Genomic DNA, 25,973 nt, shown 5'->3' on the forward strand with positions numbered 1-25,973 from the left:
GTCAAGGGTAGCAAGGAAAAGCGAGTTTGTGGGCCCTCTGCTGAAAACAACCTGCCCCCGAGCGTGGCTGGAGATGGCTGGTCTCAACCGCTGAGAAACGGCACGCTCACACGTTGGACTTTTAGGTGAGTAAGAGGCACGTAGGACCACGTATGCAGAGTTTTAGACCCTATTGTTCCTGCATAACTAGCCTGGCTTCCCATGGGGAAGGCGCCTAAACCCTTAATAACAGGAAAACCATGACTAGTGACTGCATGAGGGAAGAGGAGGAGGGAGGGGGCCAGAGCATGTGCCACCCTGCTCGAGCTGGCCCACTGGGCAGCCAGGAAGGGGAGAGAAGAGACCTGGGGCCAGAAGACCAAGCCAGAGGCAGCGCAGCTCAGTGAGATGGGAAGGGGGTGGAGAGCTGGGGTCTGGCCCCTGCTCCAGGCCCGGGGTTTTCTTGTACTCTGCATTTAATCACCATTGGATAGAAGACATGCAATGGATCTAGGGGCCGTTCCCTGCCAGGGCAGTGCCCGTTTCACTGCCAAGCTCCCTCTGCTATGTTCTCCTCTGGGCCCCACACATCTTTCCCCTCGTCAGGGGGAACACAGCAGCAGGGTGGAGAGTAGTCTAAAATGCCTAGCGAGGTTTGGGGGTTAGGGCACTTTGGTGGGAAAGAACAGATGCAGGTTCAAACCCTCTCTGAGCAAGAGGAGCCTAGGACACAGGTCTCCCACTCTCTGGGCAAGTGCCCTAACCACTGGGTGGTGGGGCTAAAGGGTGGGAGGGACCCCCTGACTTGCATGCCCCCTCAAGACTTGCCTAAGAGGCCACTTCTGGAGCTAACTTCAGTCATGTCTGTACTCCTTCCCAATGGAAGGGTAGAGCTGGCTTTGGGATACCATGTGGGATTTGGGATTTCAAATTTAAACAAATCCTTGAGATCTTCCCAAAAACCAACTGGCCATGCCCCAGGATCCTGAAGCACAGGAGCTGTACCATCCCAGTGGAGCACATCCGCATTTCTACTCGGGAAAAGATGAAGCTGGAGTTGCCTTCAAGTGCACACAAGGCAGAGTTGTCAAAGTCAACAAGGATCCCCAGTAGGAAACCAGGATTTGCCAACAACTGCCGTTATTCCACCTGCGATGATGCCATTTCTTAGATCAGGGCTTTGAATGCTGCAGCCTCTCCACGACTGCTGGTAAGTGCCAGCTCCAACGCTGCCTGCTAGATCTGCCACCCAGTGCAAGAGTAAATAGGTCAATTCAAATGAGAACGCATAATAAGTACCCCTTTGATTCTCCCTTTTAAGTCCCTGTGTATTGTTGGGGTCTGCGTAATTTCTTTGCATGCTTTATTCTGTGATGTCCCATTGGACTAGAGAGCTGCCTGTAAGGTTGGGAACGTAGCATTTTTTTGTTTTATCTTGCGTTTGAAAAGTTTTAGAATTATTCTATAACCTTGCTAGATATAACATAAGCCTTTCAAAGCTGCTCTTTGTTCAAGCCTCCAACACCATGAAAGAGATTTGTTTTCCTCTGGGCTACAGGCTCCACTTAGGAGTTTGCTATAGACCAATAATTATATTTTTCCCATGGGAATTTCCACATATCCGATGGAGCCTTGAGAAGGTGCCTGTTACCCCCTCCGCCCTTGCTCTGAACCCTATCAAGAGACCCAAACAATGTTCTTCAAAGCTATTAGAGTACTGGACCTCACCCGCCAGGGATGTTAGATGGATGTTAACTTCCCTTGGCTTAAAATCAATCCTTCCTGTCCTCTGCCTTGAATTGATAGGTGTGCAACACAGACATTGCAAAAGCCTCTTGTCCTGTGCAATGGACTCAGCCACCTTTCTATAGCTTGGTCACTTATTTAATTCTCTGTCAGGACCTCGGAGGCTCAAACCAAACCCAGGTTTTCTAGGTTTGTGGGCAGAGGCCCAGGCTACGGTGCCACCAAGCAGCAAACCTGGTGCTAGACACAGCCCAGCCTGGTCCTTCCTGTGCACTTCCCCATGTGATCCAAGGAAACCCATGGAAGACACAAGCTCTCGATGGGAGGGCTATAAAATCCTCCGGCTTGGCCTGGGGGATTGTCCTGGCAGCAATGTTGGTAGTCTGGTTACTTGGGTGCCTCCAGCCTTGCTCTAGCTTCAATCCTGCCTCACCTCTGTCTTGGATCCCAGTACTTTGCTCCTGGATTCCCTACCTCCTGGCCTGGCCTTGACCATGGACCCAACCCAGACTCCAATTGATATCTAAGATTCATATTGATACCTGGTGCTCTGACCCTTGGCTTGCTTTTGAACCCTGATCCCCCACGTCCAGGCTGTACCCGTGACACTCTTCTGAGCCACCTTCTTGGCTTCCTCCTCTCCCTTGTTTAATTCTTCATTACATGCTGTGTGTATGCTTGTCTGTGGTAAGTCCTGTGCAATGGTCAGATTAGGACATACAGTCTTTTCTGGTGGGATCCCTTTAAAAATCTAAATCACTGCAGAAACCCAATCTGTGCCAATATCTGAGACTTAAATACCTTTAACAAGGCGACATGAATCAGTGCCACAGCCCATTAAGAGATCCTACTGTCCAAAGGAAACAAAGCTCCAATACGTGACAACTGCACGGTTGTTACGTCTGTGTTTGGGGCTCTGGCTCATCAGTCATTTGTCTGACTCACTTGCTGCATTTGAGTTTCTCCTTCCCGTCCAAGTTTTCTTTGTAATGCTCTGTGTTGGATAAAGTAGAGGGGTGTGGACCTTGAATGGCCTGTGCACATCACAAGATTACTCAGCATTTAAAGATACTGGGAAGTACTAGGTAACACCACCCTAAGGAAAGGCATCCTGTTGAAAGGAGCACATTCTGCTCTCTGGGGCACGCTCAAGGCTCCCTGAAGTTAGTGGAAGGTTAAATGTAGCTTTGAAGTGGTCTGGAATTAGATCACTTTACAAACACGGGAAGCTGGAGGGAGCCAGCCACAGTAAGCAACAGATTAAGGTTTAAAAACAACAGCAGTGAAGTTGCAGGGGTAAGTGGAGGAACCCACTTGAGCACCCACTGCTGTGAGAGTGGACGTGGTGGTTTGGGCAGGGGACCGGGAGGCAAAGGTCTGTTGGGTGTTACTCCCAGCTCTACTGTCCTATGTGATCTCAGACAAATTGCAAACTTCATGCCTGTCAACCATGTGAAGTCTTCTAGCTACTCCTGAGAAAATAACTAGCTGGAACTTAATGGGCCTTTTAAAAATAATCAATTAGAAAGAAAAGGAGACCTAAGAAATAACTAGAGTTGGAAGGCAGGCTGAGCTTGGAGGCTGCTGTTCTTCCGGAAAATAAACTAGGCCTTCCACCGTGCATCAGGAAAAGTGATCAGTTGATTGGCATTGAGGGAAATGAAGAAGTTCACTTTTGCTTCCTGCTTCTTAATCAACCCCCTCAGTTAACCTGGCAAGAGAAGCCAGCTCCAAAGGGATCAGAGCGCTCTTGTGCTTTGTCCCCAAGTGTTAGAAAAGCTCCTGAAATTCAGCTGTCCATTAGCCCAGCCTAAAATAAACCTGAGGGTCACAGCAGAGGTCCCTGCTGGTGAAGCTGTCCTAGACATGGCACTCCTGCAATCCCGGTGCCCTGGGAGTTCAGGGCTGACCCAGGAGGTCAAAGTACTGGCTGGCTGCAGAATGAAGTACTCTATCCTCACCTGAACCTGCTTAAATACGTAACGAAGTCAGGGAGTGAAACAGGCTGAGGCAAAATGCCCAGTAGATGCTGCAGGCAGCTTATTGCCAACTCTGCTATCACTCAAGACAGGCAGCACAGCCAAGACACCGGCTCCACACAGGATAACGCGCAGGGAACTGAAGAAGTGTCACGTGAACTGGCCCCTTCTCCCTCTTTAATCCTCTGTCAAATTCCTTCTGGACCTCTCCTCTCCTGTGATGCTGACCATGTCCTACCACCTGGCCATAAAAAGCTGATACCTTCCTTTCCCCCTTTCACTTACTTATTTCAGACACTGCCCCTCACCCTCGCTCACCTGCACTGGGTTCAACACCCAGCCCCAAATGAGGCAGAGAGCGGATTTCAACCCGGGTCTTCTGGATACCTTTCCGACTGGGGTCCCACCAGGCATTCAGGGCAAGCTGCTTTCGGGAACGGTCTGCCGAGCCATTGAGAGTGACCCCTGGGCCGGGTCTGTTGAAAGGAGGACACCTGGGTTTCAGGCCCTGCTATAGCAAATGTTTAAATGTTAAGGTTATTCCAAGTGGACCAGACCAACAGGGCACGGAAGTCCCATAGCCCAGTAAACCCCACAGCCCTGTGGTTATGGCCCTTTTGTGGGTGGTAGGAGAGGTGGGCTGAACTGCCCCAGCACAGAGGAAAGAATAAAACCCGGACTCAGAGTGAGTGCTACAACCATAGAGCTACTGGACAAAAAGGGGATACAGCTGCTTCTTTTCCAGCAGTTTTGTGATTCATGGCTCTCCACCCCCAGTTTTGTTTTTTGCAACGGCAGACGTTCATCAGCTTGGAACAGATTCTGCAGACATGTTCAGAGTGACCAACGCTGCAGCTCTGGTGGGTTTACTAGCCCATGAAAACAACTCACTAAGCATTACTGGGAGTGCTTACCTGCCAAAGGACTTGCTTGCCCTGAAACATTAACAAGAAAAGGAAATCTGTTTGGATGGTAAATGATAAAAAGCCACCCAAATTGTGAACTCTCATTCCCAATACCTGAGGGCATCACCTAAATATTAAAAAAACCTTGTTCACGGTCTGTTTATATCCCAGTGTCATTTAACACAGCAGACTTTGCACCTCTGGCTCGCACTGCCTTGTTTGTACTTCAGGTTCCTTCTCGCACACTGCTGCTCCTACTACCACGGCCTGCCACACTGAATGGAAAACCTGTGTTTGAACAGTCTCCTTTTCCTTCTTTCAGGCCCAGAACGGAAGAGAGAGAGATTCAGTTTCCTTTCACAGAATCACAGACAAGGAGGGCTGGAGGGGAGCTCAGGAGGTCACATCTAGTCCAACTCCTGCTCCAAGCAGGACGAATCTCAGCTATTTCATCCTTGTCTACGTGGGTCTTTAAAACATCCAAGGATGGAGACCCCACCACCTCTCTGGGTAACCTGCTCCAGTGCTTTACCACCTTCCTCATGAGACAGTTTTTCCTAATATCCAACCTCAACTCCCTTGCTGCAGCTTGAGCCCATTGCTCCTTGTCCTGTCGTCTGCCCCCACTGAGACCCGTCCAGCTCCATCCTCTTTGCAGCCCCCCTGCAGGGAGCTGAAGGCTGCTATCAAATTCCCCTCGGTCTTCTCTTCTCTTTCTGCAACACTGAGCCCCTACACTGCTGGCATTACACATGAGCTCACCTTGCAGCAAAGAGGCTGCCAACAGCAGGAAGCCCAGAATACCCAGTGTGATTAAAGACTATTTTCAAATCCACCGTGTAGTTTATTCATGGCAGGAAGTGCTCTCTACTTGGTGCATTTCAAAATGCCAAGTCAGAGGGAGAGGACTGCAGCATTCCTCCGGAAGATGTCAATGCTTGCTAACTTAATTGTATCAATTGTATCCAGGTGAACAAAAATGTCTCCCGCCCAGACTGGAAAAAGCAGCAATTACTTTAAATGTAAAGCAGGAGGGAGTGAGGTTAAAACTAGATGTGGATGCAAGCAAAAGATGAGGCCCTTTACATATACAAGGGGAATGCTTTCAAGCACCGGGAGGGTTCACTTCTATCATGCTATGAACAGTAGTTCTTTACAACATGAGATTTCCCTGTTCCAGATCCTTAAGATGAGGGCATGGAGCTCTGATGTGAGCTCCTCTCCCTCCTGCTTAAAAATTTCAGTTCCATCCGCCCCAGGTGCCTTTATCTTCTTGATATGCTTTATCTGCTTGATGGCTTTCCTCACCTTATCAAGGGTTGGAGGGATTCCAGGACTGTCTCTGACTGGGTGTTGCAGGATGGAGCTGACTGGTCAACAACTGTGATCTTCAAAATGCTCCTTCCAATGAGCATTGATGGCTCCCCTTCCCTGGATCAGGTCTCCTCCAACCTCTTTGAGGTTAAGATGGGAATTAAGCAAGGCCGCATCATTCCTCCAACACTTTTCTATTCCTTACCACGATCCTACGTCTGACCACTCGGAGTGGAGCTAAACTACCAAGTGGATAGTAAACTGTTTAATCTCAGCTGACTCTGAGCCAAAATCAAGACTACCCCGGCCTTAAACATCGAGCTCCGGTACGCTGATGCTGTTGTCTGTGCTCTACTTTGAAGCAGATCCTCAGGTAGCTGTCAACGTCTTTACCAAGGCATGCAAGAAAACGGGACCAATGCATTCAGAAAACTAAGGTCCTCCGTTAGCAAGCTGTTAATGAGCAGTCTCTGGCTTGGGTAATTCAGATTTATGATGAGACTGGGGAATGTTGAGTGTTCCCATAGCCTGAAAGCCATGTCTTGCAGAAGGCTGACATGGACAGACAAATCCAGCATCACCTTAAAAGCGTAAGTGCAGCCGGAGGAAATGGGTGTCTGAAGACTGCAACATCAGATTGATAACCAAGCTCATGGTTTATCCAGCAGTCATGACCCTCAGCTTACTGTATGGAGCTGAGATGCGGACAACATACAGGAGACGCCTCAAGCTGCTGGAGAATACTATCAATGCTGCCTGAGGAAAATCCTTCAAATCTAGTGGGAAGACAGATGTACCAATATTAGCATCCTCTTGCAAGCAAACACCACAAGCATCAAGGCAATGAACATCCAACATCAACTTCGCTGGACCAGCCACGTCATCCAGATGTCCAACTCCAGACTCCCGAAGCAAGTTTTATTCTTCCAGCTCAGTCAAGGCCTAAGCTCAAGAGGAGGGCCACGTCCTCAAGTCCAACTGGAAAGAAAAAGTAACATCAACATCAAGTCATGGGAAACTATCACCCAGGACTGCCCCAAATGGAGGAAGAGTCTGCTGCAAGGATCTCAGTACTCAGAAACCTTACAAAGGCAACAGGAGATGGAAAAGCGGGAGCGGCAGAAACAGCATATTGTGGACCAAATAAAAAATCCAGAGCCACCCACCCCGCATGGAAACACGTGCCTGAGCTGCAACAGTCTGTCGATCCCAGATTGGTCTCGTCAGCCATCTCTGGACCCACGGATAAGACAATCATGGAAGGCGATCATCCTCGACTATGAGGGATGACAATACAGAACCCCAGATGAGCTGAATCAAAATCAATGCAGGCTCTTCTCTGAGTAGGGGGCACCACGAAAAAATCCCCCAGGCATGGGAGGTAGGGGGTCAGCTGTAGGCAGCAGAAGAGGTATGCAGAGCCTTAAAGGTAAGGACAAATAATATGACAGATGTTGAGAGCAGGAGAGATGTGGCGCAGGGAGCGAAGAGCACAAGTGAGTTGCAGGGGTGGAAGGGTCACTACTTTGTACAGGTTATAGGTGGGAGGTAGGGAAGGGGATGGTGATAGTTGTATGAGAAGCAAGGGAAGCCGATGCACAGACCAGGATTTTTGCCACTGGGACAGAACAAGGGGTAGGCTTTAAAACAGCTCTGGCTATTTTCTGGTTTCAGTGGGGCACCAGCAGGATGCTTTTGTATTCTGAGTGTGCTCCTATATCCATGTGCTCACCTCCCAACCCTAAAATACCCGAGCTGAATTTGGAAGGAAGAGGAGATGAATGTTGTCCATCAAAGGGACCTTTTCTAAACAACTCCTTAAAAGCAGGGCCTGTGAAATGCCCTTGCAGCTGTAATTTTATATAGAAACTTGCTCTATTTTACCTTATTGAAGAAAAGCTTGAGAGGTGACTTGCCTACAGGTGTGTGCCCAAGGCGAAGAAGGCAGAGCTAAGGTAGCACACAAAGGCAGAGAGCAGTCCAATGGCTGGAAGCCGAAGCTACAGAGTCAACTAGGCCTATTTTTTAAACTAGCCCTTGAGCGAGTCACCAAGGAATAGGATGGGATCGGGATCTGCACCCATTGAGGCCTGAAGAGCTACAGGGGATAACTTTCTGTGAGGTGAACTGCAGTCCAGTCAGGTGTTACTGGCACTGGCTCAGGGATGGCGAGGTGAATGACCACGGCCTGTGGCAGACTACATAACAGTTATGGCTGGAAGTGGCCACTAAATCTGTGAATCTATTTTCAAGATGTAAGAAACATTCAAAAGATACCAAAGCGCTGCTTAAACACACCAAGCAGAGAGTAGGCAGCTGGAATCACTGCCCACACAGCACAAGTCCAGCTGTTCTTCATGAAACCTCGGCAGAACATTTTGCAGGGCAAAACAGACTCTGGAGAGATGGGACGGAGAAACGGGGGGCTGTTCTGCACTAACTCAGGAAGGTTAATGCTTTGCTGAGTGCACGGCGATTGCTCGGCCCTAGGTGAAAGTCAGATGCTGATATAGGCAATATAGGCAATATAGGGTTGGAGAATGAGGAGGAAGGGGAAAACCCCTCCCAGGGAATGAGCCAGACATGCAACAAGTACGGCACCTGCTGTTGAAAGAGTACTTTCAGTAAGAACGCTACAGTTCATTTTGGTACACGTGTACCAGAAGTCCCACCTTCAGTCTTGCCCATGGTCTGTACCGGTGACGTTTTGAACAGGATGTCCTATCAGCGGGTAACAGGATCCCAGGGCCACAGTGGACTAAGCTGTTTCTACTACATGTTCGGCAACAGGTTTGATGAGGCTTTCTGATGTCCTCTCCCAGACTAGCATTTTATTTTTTTATTATTTCTTCTTGTTCTGATTGGATAGAGGTGCATAAAGGAAGCAGCTGAGCCCAATATCTGACTGTGATGTCTGATGCCTACACCAGCAGAAGCTCTTCTAACACGACCAATATATTCAAATCTCTCCCGAGAAGGGTGATTAACAGCTTGAGAAACTGAATCAGAGACTGTCCGATTACTGCAGTGGGCTTCACAGCTTTTAGCAAAATCTTGTTGCTGTAAATATTCGGCACCTAGAAAACGCTTTGTTTTCTCCCAACAGGGCCCTGCTTCTATAAACAGGAGGCCAGCTGGAAAGGGAACAGAGCTTTGTGAAGTTTGCAGTCCTGAAGGAGAGCAGCTGGAGGACTCTGCTTGCAGTGCCATAAAACGATTGCAGAGACCATGGGCTGGTTCTGCCATGGGTGAAGCATGTCAGCATCCCAGTCGCGCTTCCTTTTAGTTCAGTCCAGGGCTCAGAGGACGTCTACACTGCACCTTTGGCATGCCCCAGGCGTGACGAACCTGAGCAAGCCCATCCACCCACTCCTGCTCCCCTGCCAAACCTGGAAACGAGGCAGGAAGCTGCTCAAGGGGCACCAGCGTGCTCTCCCTGGTTGCTCTCAGGCACGGCAGAGGCTAAGATCTGGATAGCAGCCAGGAGGAGATGTCCCAGGGTGGCTTCACTGCTACACTGCTGGATTTGGAGCATACAAGCAGGAGTGTCCCTCTCCGATAGTCCACAGATGCAGTGCAGACAGCTGGGACAGCTGACTACAGCCTGCTCACGTGCCAAGTCCCTTCTTGCCTCTTGCTTGGCTGCTCTGTTTCTTCTGCTGGAGCCTCTCCAAAAAGCAATCATGAGATTGTTTTAAGCCATGGGCAATGTGTTTTCCCACTTCCCGTTCTCTGAAACAACTGATTCCTCTTCTGAAACCTTCAAAAACATTCAGTCTGGGGCAGACCATGAATGGCTGAGGTGTGGGACCAGAATAAAGCCAGTGCAAGCGGGGTCTGTGGCAGGAAGGGTAGGGAAGCCGATGTTCTCTACAACCCTGGCTTTGGTCTGCTCAGACTGCCGGGACTTGATCTGTCCCTGGTCATGGGTCTTTCTAGTTTAACCTCTTCTCTTCTCACTCTGACTCCTGCTCCTACCTCAAATCTCTCTCTTTCAATAAAAAGCTTGCTAGGACCCTCTTCCCAGCTCTTCATTCTGGCTCTTCTTCTCCAGCATCTTGCTCCTTCACCTTAGAAGCAGAAGCTTGGACAGCCTCTTGTGATTTAGCCCCACTTAAGCATGTCTCTCTTCTACTGCTCCAGGTAACTATGCCAGTTCTGCTTCCTACTTCTCCGCTGTGCCGCAGGCCCCTTCCATGATTTGTCCTGGCTGCCCTTTCTCCCTCCATATCTGGAAAGCAAAACTAAACCAAATTCGTATTCTCTTCCAAGCTGGGAGATGCCAGGCATATGGAGAACTGGGAGAGCTGCTAGTTATTCGAGAGACTTCCTACCACTTCTTCATGTCATCCTTTGAGTCTTCTCATGAACCTTGTAAGCACCCTGAGGTCAGGACCATCACCTCTGTACAGCACCCTGACCTTCGGCTTCACCTGCGACTATAATGCAAATAAAAAATTACAAACGGCCCCATCGGAGGAAGGGCTGCATGCCACTGTGCTTTGACTTTTTGTAACCATAGTTAATTTATACTTTGCCTTCTTTCCCTGCCCTCTCTAGATCTGTAGGCTTCTCAGACAGGACAGGAAGGTTTTTAGCGTGCCACCAGGATCCTCTTGGCCTGGAAATGGCAGCGAAGAGCCATGAACCACAGTGCACTTGCGCTGGAAAATATCTGTCCACTGACAAGTGCATATTATTTGTATTTAATACAGTACTTATCTGCGGACCCTGCACTTCAGCACTGAGACACTATACAGCAGGCTGCAAACCCTCGCAGCTACTTGCCGGATGTGGAAACTTGTAGAGAAGACAAAGGAAGAGCCCAGACTACTGAGCAGTCAGAACAAATTGGATCAGCTGTCAGGTAGGCACAGAGCAAGTCTCCTCATTAATGAATCCAGTGCAAGGGCAAGAATGCCAATGGGATGATACAGTTCGCAGATGCTGTGGCCTGTTCTGGAGCAGTTCACATCAGTGAGAGGGTGTCTATACACATACATATACATATACACATACATATACATAGTCAGCACTCTTGTGGAGGAAGCAATATCTTTTATTAGACCAACTACATGAAAAATGATTTTTTTAAATTTGCAAGCTTTCGGGCTTACGTGCCCTTCCTAAGGCAAAGGAGAGTGCAAAGATTGTAAAATTTCTCCCAGGTAGAAATGAAATTCATGCACAGGAGAACTAGAGGATGGTATACGTTCTCTTGGGTGGGAAAGTTAATTTTATGCAAATTAGGCTCGAATAAAAGTTGAAGCAGTCTATTTACCTCAAAGGTGTGTGATGGCAAGCAGGATGCTGAATTTTGCTTCTTTCTTGTTAAGTTGTGTTATGCACATGGCCATGCACATGCACTGTCTCCTACAGAGCAGGAAGACTAGGGTGCTCTCAGCTGAGGCACCATGGACTGAAAGAAGGAAAATTCTCTCCTCAACACAACCACAGCTGCCCCTTCCAAGGTCAAAGCCAAATTGCACTGGTGCAAAGCACCTTTGGGGATAATACTCTGGTGGACCCTTCAGAAGCACAGCACTCACAACATGGAAAAAATAAAAAAAGGTAAAATATACCCCATGCCTTGTACTGTCCTGCTTACTCCTTCTGCAGTGCTGCAGAGCTTAGGCTCGGGGTGGCGGGGGTGTTACATTCTTGACTTAGACTTTCAACAGGCTCTCCGCTACAGGATTTGCAACCTTTGCCCAAAGTCACTTAGTGAATCAGGGGCAGGGACACAAATGGAGCCCAGAATTCCTGACATCCAGCCCTCTGCTTTAAGACAGATTACCCATGTAGATCCCCTTGGCAAATACTTATTTTTGGCTTTTCTCATGAATTTTTAAGACATTTATATATAGTCAGGAACACCATGCTCGTCTCACTAACTTCTAATCCAAATTAGTAGCTTCACTCCTGGATTGTAAAACCTGCACCTCCTTTCTCACTGATCTCAACTAACTGCCCTCTCACCTGCTGGTCCTGTTCTTCCAACCTGGGCCTTTCAGAATCCCAATAAATCAGTCTCCTCTTGACCCTGAGAGCAAACCAGCTCATCCCCTTCCTTTATTGCCTAAACTACAACCAGCTTGCTCCCATTTATTGCCTAAACTACAACCAGCTTGCAAAATGCCCTGCATCTCTACCACTTAGCCCCTCGCTTGCTAGAGTGTCAGCCTCTTTCCTCCTGTAAACACTCCCAGGTAGGAATGAGGTACCGTGCAGAGAGGATGCTCCAGTAAACTAACTGTATGCACAATTTCTGTTACAAATGGAAAGGGTAATCGCACATGAAATAATGTTTAAATAAATTCCTCTCCTCCCTGGGAGACCTCTGAGTGGGAGGCTGCGCTTCTGTCATTGCCAAGAAAATCAATAGCGGTGCTATACTATTGATGTGTCCCTGCTTCCCCATTATTCATTCTCCCACTACACAGGACAAACAGTGTTAAAGGAAATGGGAACTCCCAGGGGAGGAAAAGGGCTTTATGCACTTAAGGTAATGATTTCACTTGAGGTCTCAATGTAAATGCATATGGACATGGAGATCTACAGTGTTATTAATAGAGCTGGCACTTTGGGAGGCAGCTAAGGAATCTTCTTTTAAAAAATACTTTTCTAATCCACCTACAGAGCTTCTTCGCAGAAACAACAGCTGCTCTACCTAATTAGCATTAATCACCCTGTTACAGCAGAACAATTGGGAATAGTTCCCTACTTGAGGAGCTGACAAAAGGATACACTAATGGTATTGATTGTCCAGCCATTGACAGCCTTTGCTTGTTATTCTGTTTTCTGTATGAAACATCTAAAAGACACCAGCCTCTGCCATATAAAGTAGGAGGCAAACAGGCATCATGGAAAATGAACTAAGCACAGCAGGACTGTACGGATCCTTTCTGTAGTGTTCAGTTCTGTGCTAGAAGCTTGACTCATGTGCAACAGTCAGGGGTGTCCACTACTCGGGACTACATATCCCAGCATGCATTTCTCTACCACACCCCCAGAAGAGACCAGCCAGGTAGGCGATCTGCAGGCTGAGCCTCCATGCTATAGATCCAGGCTGCTGTGATTGGCCCTCACTTTGCATAAGGTAGCTGCAGGTCTTAAGTGCCTGGCAATCTGCCATAGTAACCAGCAGCTCGGCTGAATTTGGACCCCTGTCCTCAGTCATTAAACCCAGACCTGTGCAAAGAGAGAAACAGCCGCCTGTGAGTGGGCTCTCTCTCTGAACACTGTTACTACTGGGGTTACGGTGTTGTGCACTCTGCAACTGCTCAGTGGAGGTGCTTTACAGCAAACCCAGCATTATTTTATATTTTCTTAAAAAAATTAATTGGCTCCTGAAATGAAGGATCAACAGGAAGACAGAAAGGCAGGCAACCCTTCCTGGGGACTGGAGATGCATCTGCAATGATTAAGTCTGGGGTTAGGAATGTGTGGATTTAGTTTTCTTGAACCCTGGAGCCTCTCCCATTCTCAACTAATATTGACTGTTCCCCTTCCAGGACCTCTCCTTCCAGTCAGCGGAGCAATGTGATATCTGTCATAAATCAGTGGCACTCAGGAGGTAGGACAGCAGGAGTTAAACACCGCTGTGTGCGCTCTCAGCTTACCTGCTTTCTCCTATGGGATCATTTCCTCAGTTAACACTGATCTTCACCAGGAATGTAAACCCGTCCATAAACCCCACTCTCCACATCTGGTTGTATTCCAGTGCCTTGGGGACATAACACGCTCTATTACCCCATGCAACGGGAATTCTGCATTCATCTCTTAAATCACCGGCAGAGTCAATTGCTCTAAGGTTGCAAGCAGATGTCACATTTATCCTGGGACAAACCATTTTATCCCAGGGCAAAGTGCAAACATACAGATGTCCATGTCCACCGTTCCAGGGTAACTCCTAAAAAACAGTTTTCCTGGTAAGGTAGTAACAGTTTACCCTGGGGTACTGTAAAGCACATCTGTACAGTTATCCCACGATTGTGTCATTGAATCAATGGCAGAAGAGCAGCACTGGATTCAGCAGCTCACTAAACCCTGATGAGAAGGGCAATGTGTGTACATGGTAATCCCAGGACATTTTTGTTTTGGGACAAACGCAGGCACAATTTATCCAGGGACAAATGCAATGCCTGTTCCTAGCCTGAATGAATACTTTATTCCAGTTGCTTGGGGTTTCGACTCTTGGCTAACTGATGTTAATGTGATAGCTGGCACACACTGAGTTGGGAAGGGCCTTTGGTGTTTGGGAGGAGACATACTTAATCAGCATCTCTGTATGGCAGTGCTTCCACACCTTTTCCTCGGTATGACCCCATTCCTGACCCCATTTCCACAGCATGGCCCCTTACTCCCAACCTGCAGTCCCACACCCTGCCCAGGTGCCCCGCATTCCCTACCCACAGCCCCCTGCACTGAAAAGATGGGAGAGGGAAGGCACCTGGAAGGCATTTATGCCTAGGCTATTAAAACCCCTGGGCTCCAAGACAGGAGCAGCCTGGGTGGAAGAGATGTGCTCCCAGAGTGAACCATGCCTTCTCTTCACGAGAAATCTCCTGCAAAGCAGTTTTTAGTAGGAAGATGCTGGTACTCTATTAATTCAGGAACATCTCTCCTGTTCCTAACCCGAGGACAGCTCCTTGCTTTGTGAAGCAAGGAACATTTCTGGCTCTGTTGGGAGATTACATAATCAGACTGCTGTAGCTTGTATCAAAGGCTATGCTGTGATACTTGCTTCTCCTTATGGGGCTGTCTAGTAGGGCTGTGCAAAGCTTCAGTCGCTGATTCGATTCAGAGGAGATTTGGCATGATTTGGGGACCGAATCTCTGAATCTGAATAGAATCAGGAGACCAAGTAAAAGCTCCAAATAGATTTGAAGCATACGAATCAATTCGGAAAAGTTTCGGAAACAGATTCAGCCGATTTGGAGTTTTGGCCATAGACTAAACAGGCAGCTGACAGCTGCCTCCAGCAGGTAAGTCTGTTGGGGTTAGGGGAGGAAGGGCATGGGGAAGGAAAGGACTGCAGCTGGGACAAGATGCCCAGCCAGGGTGAGGGGCACATTACTCGGAGAGGGGGACAGGGGAACGCGGCAGTGCTGGGAGTGGGGGCTCTGCCTGTTCGACTCACCTGGGAGCTGGGGTGGGTCCACATGTCAGCTGGAGCCTGGCACGGCTCAGCCTGTGGCCCCAGCTCCCAGACAGCGCGCAGCACCCTGCCAAGCCACTGCACCTGTGCCACGGGGCAGCTGCTGTGCGGGTGCCAAGTTGCGGGGGGGGGGGGGCAATTCCTGTTGCCCCCCACTGCTCTGCCACCTGTGCCCAGAGGCCCCAGTTGTCGCTCCTGAAGCCAGTGAGTGCAGGGCTTTTTTACTTATGTATTAATTTTTTTTTAAAGTGCTGGGAGGCTGGGCCGGGCAGGGGATGGGGCCAGGCAGGGCAGCCATGGGGGCTTCTCCCATGGCTCCCCCCGCCCGGGGAGAGGCAGGCACAGGCAGAGGAGCCGTGGGAGAACCTGCAGCCGCCCAGCTGTGCCTGCCTCTCCCTGGCCGATTCGAATCTCCCAGAAACAGCGCCAAATCTTTCCAAGCTGATTTGGCCAAATCGAATAGGGACAGCGATTGGAATCACTGGGCAAATCACTGTTCTCCAAATCAGTGAATCCAAATCCAAACTGAATACTTCCTTATTTGCACAGGCCTACTGTCTAGTATCTACTAGTATATATTTTGGACTTAGGAGAAATCTCAGCGTGCAATCAAAGCTTGGAGGGAAAGACAGTTGCAGCAAGGAATGCAGATCAATTATCTGGTACTTCTGAAATTCTACAAAGTGTTGCAATAAAGTCCAAACGTAAAACAGAAATGTCCTCAGCACTGCATCCTAGAGGGCAAAGGCTCCATCTGGCCAACTGACATTAGGCCACCTCTGGATTGAGCTCTGTTTCCAAACATCTAAATGAGAGAGAGTCTAATGAGAATAATTCACATGCTGGAAGATCTGGAGTGAAAGGCATTCATATCCCCGGCTCAGTCTCCTTCTGCATGTTGTTCCATAGACCATTCATTTGCACATCCATTCCCATCCTAGATGCAATAACTTCCTAACCAGGTCTCACTAAAAGCCATCAAGAAAACCTTGGAGCTCATGAACTTCCAGAAGGCCAGCATCACCACAGGCAATTTTGATTTTGTGAGGAATGGTGCTAATAGCTAGCCAGCCTTCTGGGCAAGGACGCTGTGGATTATATTGCTAACCCTACCCTAGAGGCCCTGATATTTCCTCACCATGCATGAAAGTCAGTGCAGATGACAGAAAATCTTTGAGACATACTGCGTGCCCTAAATCACAGCTGCCAGGTGGGTGAGGGGAAATCAGAGTGGGCTGGAGTCAGCAAGACTCCCGACTTCTTCCCCTCCTACATGCAATTGCATTTTGGCACTCAAGTAAGTGGCTGTGTTCCCAAATATTATAAGAAAGCACTATTACAACAGTCCTCAAACTGTGGTACGGGAGCCCATGGTAAGGGGTCCACATATCACACTGTAGCCCCTGCCCCCTACCTCCATTAAAATGTTAGGAGTACCCAAAAGTTCTAAGGGCTGACTGGTCTGTTGGTCCAAAAAGCTTGGGGAGCGCTGGGGAAAAGCTTGTTTACGCCGCCCTGTTCTCCAACATAACGGGCAGGAGAACCATCAACTACGGAAGATTTCAGAAGCGTAATTAAAAACATGAAGCGGACAAACAGGCGGCGTGAGCTTCATTACATAGTCTTTTGGGAATCCCAGAGGCTTTGCCACATTCTGACAGATACCAAACCACTGAGTTTTACACTTCGGGATTATTCTGTTTTTTCCTTATCGCAGCTCTGCCTTGTTCTCCCAGGTCCAACTGTTAGACTTTCTGAGGAGCATAAGCCGGGTACACTCTGCAAGCACTTCTATCCGTGCACATCACAGCAGCGAAGCAGTTCGCATTATGGCGCAATGATCTGCAAACAGAGAGGCAAGGCTGCCGTCCGGAGGGGTTTGCAATACAGCACAGTGAAACAAACCCAGTAAAAGCATCAGAATTTATGTTGAGCAAGTCAGGATGAAGTAAATCATTAAGGAAGACATCATGCCGTAAAGGAGATACAGTGATAAGTCACAAGTGAGCATGCAGGGTCTGCCACCGGAGCCAGGTAGCACAGTATCCACATAGGCAGATACTGCCCATTTATGTGCATTTTTAAGTTTGGCTTCAGTGCATTTTCCCTTGAGGAGAATGATGTTTTTACTGCCCCAATTTTGGTCAGACCAGCCCCAGCCTCAGAGCAGTACGTCTACAATTCTAGCGCAGCCATGACGTTCTTCCTGTTTCTAACTCCCACAATGCCATGAGCAATACTTCGGTGAAACCAAAGAGCCCTCCTGACACAGAGGGGACATTTGTCTGGATGGATGGCTCTGCAGTCCTAGACACTCTCCCTCTCCTGCAACGTAGCCCACCACGTCTGCATTTCCAAATACTGCTGCCCCTGGAAGTAAAAGCTGTATTTCTGCCACGTCGGTATTTAACTGAGCTCATCTGAACCAAGATTCCCAGGATAACCATGCAGCTGGCTTACATTTCAAAACTTCGTAAAGGAAAAAGGACATTTATCAATCCACCGTCAGAACAGGGGACTGGGTTTGCCATTACAACAACTGATTATGCTATAACAGCACTAAAGAAAGGTTAATGCTGCTATCCATATGAAACATTTGCAATAGGACCAGAACCCTGCTCCCTAAAATGACCAGGCAATAACTCTTCAAGCTAAGCTATTAAACATTTATACAGTTCTATAACTTTCTATGGGGCTCTCAAAGAGATTAAATCACAGTCACTGCCCAATGAGTTTAAGACCCAATGCCAGGCATAAAGTGGAGGAAAGACAAAAACAGAGGCAGTGTAATAAGGGAAGTCAGCTGCACTAAGTGGAATAAAAAAATCTTGCATGTCAAATGACTTTTTAAGATTAAAGACCAGCATCAATGGATCATCAGGACATCAAGTGACTCCTCTCCTGCCCCATAAAACCCTGAGGATTCTCTGCGCGGCCAGGAACAAAGACTGGCTATGGACCTGGCCAGGACAGGTGGGATGCATGTGGGCCAACTGGCACAGCTGCCCAGGCACACTTCATGCACTAGCTGCACTGGAAGAGACTTCCCACCAGAGCCAGGACACAAATATAATCAATACTCGCTAAGCGCACGCTGTAAGCGAAAGCCTTGGCTTCCTCCAAGCAGCTGCTTGATTTCACCTGTACCAGCAGAGCATTTATCAGCACTAAATATTTATCTTGCAGGAACACGGCACTTGAAGGGACCTCCTGGCAGGCAACTGTATGGTTTAATCTTGTTTATAAACTTATCAGGCTCCATCTTACACCGTTAGGGCTCGTACTCATCCTATGACTGGCTGAGGCTACAGACAGATGTCGTTTTAAACTGCTTTAGTTACCTCCAAAGAAAATATCAGCTGTTAGGATTTAACTGGTAGGTTTGCATGCTTCTACGGCTCAATTGCTTTTACCTTGCATTATTCAGGGGTAAAGTTGCAACCGTTTTGCTACTCCGGTATTGGCAGGAGCAAGCAGCAAGCAGCGACATGGTCACAGTTTAGACCAGGATCGTTCCACACTGATACAGGATTAAAGAAAAATAGGGCTGGAAGGGACCTCAAGCTGTCACCAACGCCTTGCTCAAGGCAGGATCGCTTCTGTCTAAATCGTTTCAGCCAAATGTGTTTTTAACCTGCTCTTAGGAACTTCCAAGGGTGGAGAGTCCACAACCTCTCTCAGTCATTGACTCCGTGCTTAACGTAATATTGTGAAATAACTATTCTGTCTGCCTGTATCCTGGTACAGTCGGGTCTTTCTCCTCTTCAGTCATTTCTAACTACTGAGCTCCCAGTTTTTAGGAAAAAATCGTGCTCTTTGCTCTTCAGTTGCTAATGTTGCACTTAATTCTTTTTTCACCCTCCTTCTGTTACAAATACCGAACGGGGAGGAGGAAGAGCCTGGATGGCATCTGTTGGGGATGGGTTAGGAGCAGCACATCCTGCAGGGTGCTGGCGCAGATGTCTCCCAAGGGCCCTTCCTGCTTTGGGATTCTGTGACCACTCTGTGCCTCCAGGTCATCTGGCTCTTCCTGAGCAACATCCTGATCCTCCTCAGCATCAACACTGCCTTCCAGCTTTAGGTCACCCGCAAATTTCCTGAACGTGCTTTGTCGCAGGGGCACTGAGGTGCCCTGTTCCTAGGCAGGAATAAGGGCAGCTGCCAATCACAAGGGCAGCTCAGGTGACCAGAAGGGGCAGGGCGGGACCTTTATAAACAGCCCAGGCGGGCGCCCAGCGAGCAGTTCCCTGCTGACAGCCGGAGGTGGAAGAGCTCTGCAGCAGAGCCGAGCAGAGGCGAGCGGTGCAGCCTGGTCGGCCAGGCGGCTGCATCACGGTAGGGGGAGAGAACCCTGAAGGTGGGACACAGAGAGGTGGGCCACAAGGGCACGGCCCTTAAGTTCTAGCAAGGAGGCTTATTTTCGGTTATAGCCAGTTGGCTCACAGCGTGACGTTTCTTGTTTGTTATTGCTACGTACCGGAGGACCGGGTGAGGCTGTAGGGGTGCGCGGAGGCCTCCTGGGAGCTCCCCAGTAATCTGGGGGGTCCTGGTGCCCTGTGGGGTACAGTGAGCGGTGCTGGGTAGGCATAGCTGTTTGCGCTGGTGTGGCGCGGCGTTGAGGGGTGTTGATCCCAGCCCCGTGGGGCGATAAGCCGAGAAGCCCAAGTAGGGCGACAGACCCCGATGGTGGTCTAGGGGGCCAGGCACGGCTATGGCCACCTGAGCCCCCACCGTGAGAAGGACTTGAGAAGCCCCGAAAGGGGAATAAGCTTACTGAGAAGCCCGGTGAGGGCTAGGAGTGCTTAAGCACAAAGAGACTGGCCCGATAGGACCCAGTCTGTACTGAGGGAAGGGTAGGGATGCGGACTGGAAAGGGTCCCAGGGGACTCCAAAGGGTCAAAGGGGCCAGGCTCAGGCCGCCTGAGCCCAACTGGGAAAAGTACTGTCAGTAAGCCCGAGAGGGCTAACGGATAGAGGGGCGCCGGTTGCGTGACAAGCCCAGGGGCGCCGGGCCAGGCACAGAAAGGAAAAGGACCGGATAACGTCCGGAAGAGCTGCGAGGCTTGGGGCGTGCTAAAAGGGGAGGCAGGAGGCACGCATAGCCCATAAGGCTGGGGGGTGCACCAGGTCACTCCGTAGAGAGTGGGAGCCCAGACAACTATAGCACCGCGTACAAGGGGATCAAAGGCAGCCTCCCATTGAAACTTATGTACCAACAAGACGTGGCGGACGAGTAAGAGGGTGCTGGACCGTCTACCTGGCACGGCAGGGGGCGCTAGAGAGATCACGGCCGCTCGTGCGCCCACCCCGTGACATGCTTCTACGTCCTGTTCTGATAAATGGACACACTACGAGAGATCAGCCCCAAGACTGATCTTTGAGGAACTCCACTAGTAATTTCATCCAGCTTGACACTCCCTCTTGACAAACCTAGTGTGGGCTCCCCATTAGCCAGTGCTTTGCATACCTTGTAACTGTTCTACTAAGCCCTGTCTTAACTAATACTTCCCTAAGTGGAACCATATATCAAATGTTTCACTCGAGTCCAAATGATAGCTGTTTTATAATTCCTTTGATGTGATATCAACTGTCTTGTCACAGAAATATCAAGTGAGTCTGGTATGACCTACCCTTGGTAGACCCATGCTGTTCCCTCCCTCCCCACATCTCTGATTTACTACCATGTGCCAAATTATTTTTCCTTCCTTCAAAACATGTGCTAAAGAATTTCATATTATCAAGATCAGGCTGGATTGCTTTTTAACCCCTTCTTCCATGTAGGCAGGACACTTGCTCTTCTCTACCTCTGTCTTGCTAACCACCTCTCACTTTAGATACCAGTTCTTTTAAACATCTGCAAGTGTGACCCCCCTGCCAGACTGAATGCACTGAGCTCATTGAGACTTGCTGTCACTTTGGCTGTGGCAGTTTCCATTGCCAGACCCTCATTCTCATTAGCCATCATGCCTTTGCTCCCCAGGTCTTTATTGAGATCTGCAAGAGTCCTTGTTTAGTATACGTACCATACCTAGTACCCCCACCCCATCCTTATAAAATATCATGCAGATGCCATGGCTGTGATTGGACTGTGCCAGTGCTCCCAACAGAAATAAAACCTGGTGGTTCCTGGCTAGAGGGTCTTGCCCTCCATCCAGGGGCAGACCAATTGCTGCATTTGGGGTCAGGAATTTTATCCCATGGTCAGACTGACATGGAAAGGTGGGTTGGGCGGGAGGCTTTTACCTTCCTCTCTAGCAGGGGGAATGACCCTCTGCTTTGGATCTCTCAGATGGATTTTAACAACCCGTGCAGTGGCAGGACAATGACAATCCTTGTCCTCTTGCTTTCCTGTGGTAGGCTGGGGTGGTCTTGGGGCAATTTGTCTTGCATTGATTGTGCAGTTTCAGGAATAGGTTAGGCAAGCACTTGTATGGGATAGTTTGGATGGGGTGATCTTGCCTGGAGCAGGGGTTTGGACTGGATGACATCCAGGGGTCCCTTCCAGACCTAACTTTCTACAATTCTTTTCTTGTTCTCTTTCTATGTATGAAGAAACTTTTCCTGTGTGTTCAGTATCCTTCTCAAGGTCCAAGTTGGCTTGACTGCCAGCAGTTCTCACTTTGCCCCCACACTTCTTGCCCTCTTAAACCATAGCTTTTTGTGATCTGTCCTTCCCTGTTCCTTGTAGACCATGAGCTTATTCCTGGAATTCTCCTTGGGATGGTTATTCATACAGATTCCTTTGAAGTCCTTTCTTACCTATTTCTCCCCCACTTTTGGGATATAAATTTCTGATAGCTTCAAATTTCTTTAGATTAACAGTGTAAAATATTTCTCCACATTCTACTGTCCTTAGTCCAGCTGAATTCACCAACTAGCTCCTTTAGTTTCTCAAAGTTTTCCCTGTTGAAACTGAGAACCTACACGACAGACCTACTTTTCTTTATCCATTTAAATCAACTTGGCTGGGGATTTCTCAATTCATGTTTATTTTTCAGGACCAGACCAGGATTCAAATTGATTCTTAAGGTACCTACACCTGAGCTTTGCATTTCTAAATGACTGGCTCCTGGCATGGGAAGGTGATTCAATATGAGTGGGTTCAGTGTGCAGAAACTTGATACAATTAACAGGAGGGGGAAAGAGTGCCCTCACCAGCTTATTCTATAAACTGGTAGCTAGAGTATTCTTCTGAAAGTGGCAGATGTGGACTCAAATCGCTGTCAGGCTGAAGGGGTTTCCCTCTTCCTGGGTGAGCAGTGTAATCATTAGGCTACTGGGAAGAAGGGTACCACCACTCTTGTTTGCTACTGAGCTGCATCTTGGCATGGTCATTTGCCATGATCTGGATTGTAACAGATTAGATGGCAGTGAGGCACTTCGGTGACTGGTGTGGATAGCTTATAAGCATGAGCAGCAGTCTAACTCTGGGTGCCAAGGCATCTTTTTGGGCCAAGATAAGGTATTTAATGACTCCATGTGCCTAGGCAGTTTTGTAGCAGCTGGACAGGGTTAATCTGGATCACCCCTTGAGATCTGAGTGCTTAAATTCTGCCCAAGTCCTGTTTGGGCACTTTCAAGGCCCATTACGACCTTGCTTGTCCTGACCAACCCCAGTTTTCTAGCCAGATGAGGGACAGTCCTTTCAGCAAGTTTACTGCTGATCCAACTGCAGTCTTCTTCCTCCTTGTTCTTTGCTGCCTATCACCCTATGCTCCAATACTCCTCATCCAGTGTCATATCCTCATTTACTTGACTTTTTCTCTGCCTGCAGACTAAAACCAGGCATGGAGTTTACACAAGTTTCTCCCAGTCTTTTGTCTTTATTCCTTAGATTGAAGCTTTTCTGATCAATCATGCCAGACTCAACTCGAGGCGACCAGAACACATACCCAGATAGAGACCATCTGTTGAGAAGAGTCCTCTTTCCAAGCACAGCTGCCAGTGGTCAAACTTCCTACAACCCCCTTCCAACCCCAGCTTTTGAGCCATTTGTTGTTCTGTATTGTATTAAGACACCTTTAACCTTCTTCTCTCAGGATTAGGAAATCCCACTGAAGATCCCCAGAACCTCTATTTCTTGTAGTATCTTCCTGAGCCTGCTATGGTCTTCTGCTATCTGTTGTAGCAATAATCTAGCAGAATCATTGGTCCCAGCCACACAGGTTGATTGGTGGATTTTTTTTCTGGTGCTACAGTGATCCTCCTTTTCAGTCTCGGGTTCATATCTGCTATCTTTGCCCCAGCACATAGCACACTGTTTATTCTCTGGATCTGCTCTGGTGACAGTCCCAGAGAGAATTTCTCACAAAGAGTCCCCAGTCATATCCCCTCTTATAGCCTTCTCTATAGTACCTTTGTTCCTGCTTAGGCTTAGGCTTGAGCTTGTTTTGATGCACCTCTTAGAGGCAAAAGGCTACACTGTCCCTTGTAGTTACAGATATTAAATTATAGAAGCTTAGATGTGATAATGAAAAAAGCTGTTCTTACTAGCACACTGTCTAGGTTATGGTCAGATTTGTAAGCCATTTTGCAAAGTTGTCTGAGTGGAACTGGAGCACTCAGCAGCAACAGTGGGGACATAAATGTCATGTCACATAACTTCCTACCATACCGAACTCTTATTGCACCTTTTTTGCGCCCTACATATTTTAAAATACACAAGATACCACTCTGTGCTAGCACACAGACTCACCTAGTTTCACCTGGAGTGGGGACGGCTTATAGTTCATAGCTACAGTCTCTCCTTCCCTTGTAGCACAGTCTCTGTCAGAAATGGATGCAGCTGTTGGATCCTGTTAAAAAAACAAAAAAAAAAGACAGACACGTTTTAGCAAACACAGATAGATAGTCACTTCTCTAATTCACTGGTAAGCAAGTCCAATCAGTATACAGGTTTGGTAGGAAACAGAAAATAAGTCTGCACTTTAAGTTATATAAAACCAGAGACAAACACTCCAGAACTTTAGAAGCATGTTTACTGTTCAGGTCCCATTTGAAAACTTCAGCTTTCAACAACAGGCTTAGATGATGAATTGCACTAGGAATATAAAGTGGGTTTTCTCTACCTCTGGGTCAGCAGGTTGGCAATAATACAAAGCCATTCTCATTTGATGAGTGCTTGGTGGCCTGAGTGCAATGCAATTGTAGCTTGAGTCCAGTTTCTAACTGGCATGAACTGCCTATCTGGTGGCAGGCCTCAGTGAAGCCAACAGCTAGATGAACACAGAGGTGAAACTTCTGGTGCCTGTAGGGTAAAGGAAACTCAGTTTTTACTTCCCATTACGGACCCACATTGGGTGTAACTATGGGGTCTTGAGGATCTGTCCATCTGCAGTAAAATTCTCTTGGACACCACAACAACCATCACCAAAATATGCAATGTCTCTTTTCCTGGGAAATCAAGGTCTTCAAGAAAATCCAGTCCTGGTGATAGTGTATTCTACAGCACAGTCTTTTGCTAACCATGTAGAATATGCAGGCTGTCAATTCACACAATCCCATCAGTGATAAAACATTTAACCACCATTCATTGCAGGCTTCAGAACTACTGAAGGTTCTCCCTTTGTGGCACCAGGGCAAAAATTAAAATGGGCTGTCAAAAGCATCCATTTCTTCCCCCCTAGGGGGGAAAAACTAAGACAAAGACATTCTGATTCACAATAGGTACAACTCTATGGAAAACTTCTATCTACTATTAAACTCCAAATATTCAAGGAAAGTATCCTCTTTTATTTCACAAGGTGCAACAGCACTTTGGATGCTAATACTGGCACTTACCATTTCATATACTATAATCAACATTTGCATTCTCTCCATGTCTTGAGTTTTGTTTTTGGCAAGGGCAAAGTTTTATTAATGCAAAACTCAAGAAAGAAAGAAACAAAAAAACCTGTGTAATTCGGTGCTTTATGACAGTGCTTGCAAGAAGCTGAGAAAGGTTTGCTTCTCTGCTGTTAATGAAGTTCCCTTGGGGAACAGTTCCCAGCATGTGAATGTCCTTGATCCAACTGTTACCCCCCTGCTTCGTGACCTCTTCACTATGCACAGAGGAGGTTACACCTTTTGAAGAAAGGTCACTCGTGAAATATAAGCATGTCAGCCCGTTAAGCCTCTGCCTTCATGGGACTCTCTAGCAAATTTAAGATGATGATATTTTACCAAGACTCTCTTTCTTTGTATTCTCCTAGCAATCACTGCATTTCACGACTAGCAGAACTTTGTTCCTTACTGTGCCCATCTGGTCTCGAACATCCAGTCATGTGCTGTGCGGCCCTGGACGTTTGGGGGTGTCTGTCCATCCCTGCTGGCTCGCCGAGTGGATGTTTCTTTCCCGACTAGCCTCTCCCCAATCTCGCCTGCCACGACTTTGGATCTTGTTCTAGTGGTGGGTGTCCAACTTCGGGCTCTCTCGATTATAGGACAGCTGTACGGCAATCTTCTGCAAGGCTCCACCTCCCCTCTACCTCACCCTTATACCCTGCCTTGACAGGTTCACAATGTTCTTCAGCTGGTTTCCCTGACTGTTGAGGCTCTGCATATGCTTGCCGAGATGGATATCAGCCTGTGGGGCCTAACCCTACCTTCACCAACAGCACCTAACCTCTGCCTTGCCTAAGGGGATAGTAACCCCTTCTAGGCCCAAGCAACATTTGGGCTTCACAACGCCTCCAAAAGTGGGAAACAAAAAAAGTTATCAACAAAAAAAAAAAAAAGGAAGATATGCAAAAGGAGGGGGGGAGGGGGGCCCCTCTGCCCTCTGGCCTATCTACGCTCACAGCCTGCCCGCCAACGCCAAGCTTTAGATGCCCGGGATCCCTACTTAGCCCTAAACTGGGTCCAGGCTAGACTGCAGGCTTCAGTGCTCCCCTCCTCACTCTCCGTCCTGCC

At 48.2% G+C, this 25,973-nt stretch overlaps 1 protein-coding gene across 2 annotated transcripts in view; it reads right to left on the reverse strand.

Moving 5' to 3' along the window:
* FAM219A (family with sequence similarity 219 member A) overlaps positions 1-25,973 on the reverse strand; it is a 129,440-nt gene that overhangs the window by 35,249 nt on the left and 68,218 nt on the right. For both annotated transcript variants that reach the window (XM_019531870.1, XM_019531869.1), the window contains exon 2: positions 23,779-23,878. In XM_019531870.1, coding sequence (XP_019387415.1) covers positions 23,779-23,878 — 100 coding nt within the window. The remainder of the gene's footprint in view (positions 1-23,778; positions 23,879-25,973) is intronic.

This window comes from Crocodylus porosus, unplaced genomic scaffold (assembly GCF_001723895.1).
Source record: "Crocodylus porosus isolate Cpor-Errol unplaced genomic scaffold, CroPor_comp1, whole genome shotgun sequence".
Classification (NCBI taxonomy): Eukaryota; Metazoa; Chordata; order Crocodylia; family Crocodylidae; genus Crocodylus; species Crocodylus porosus.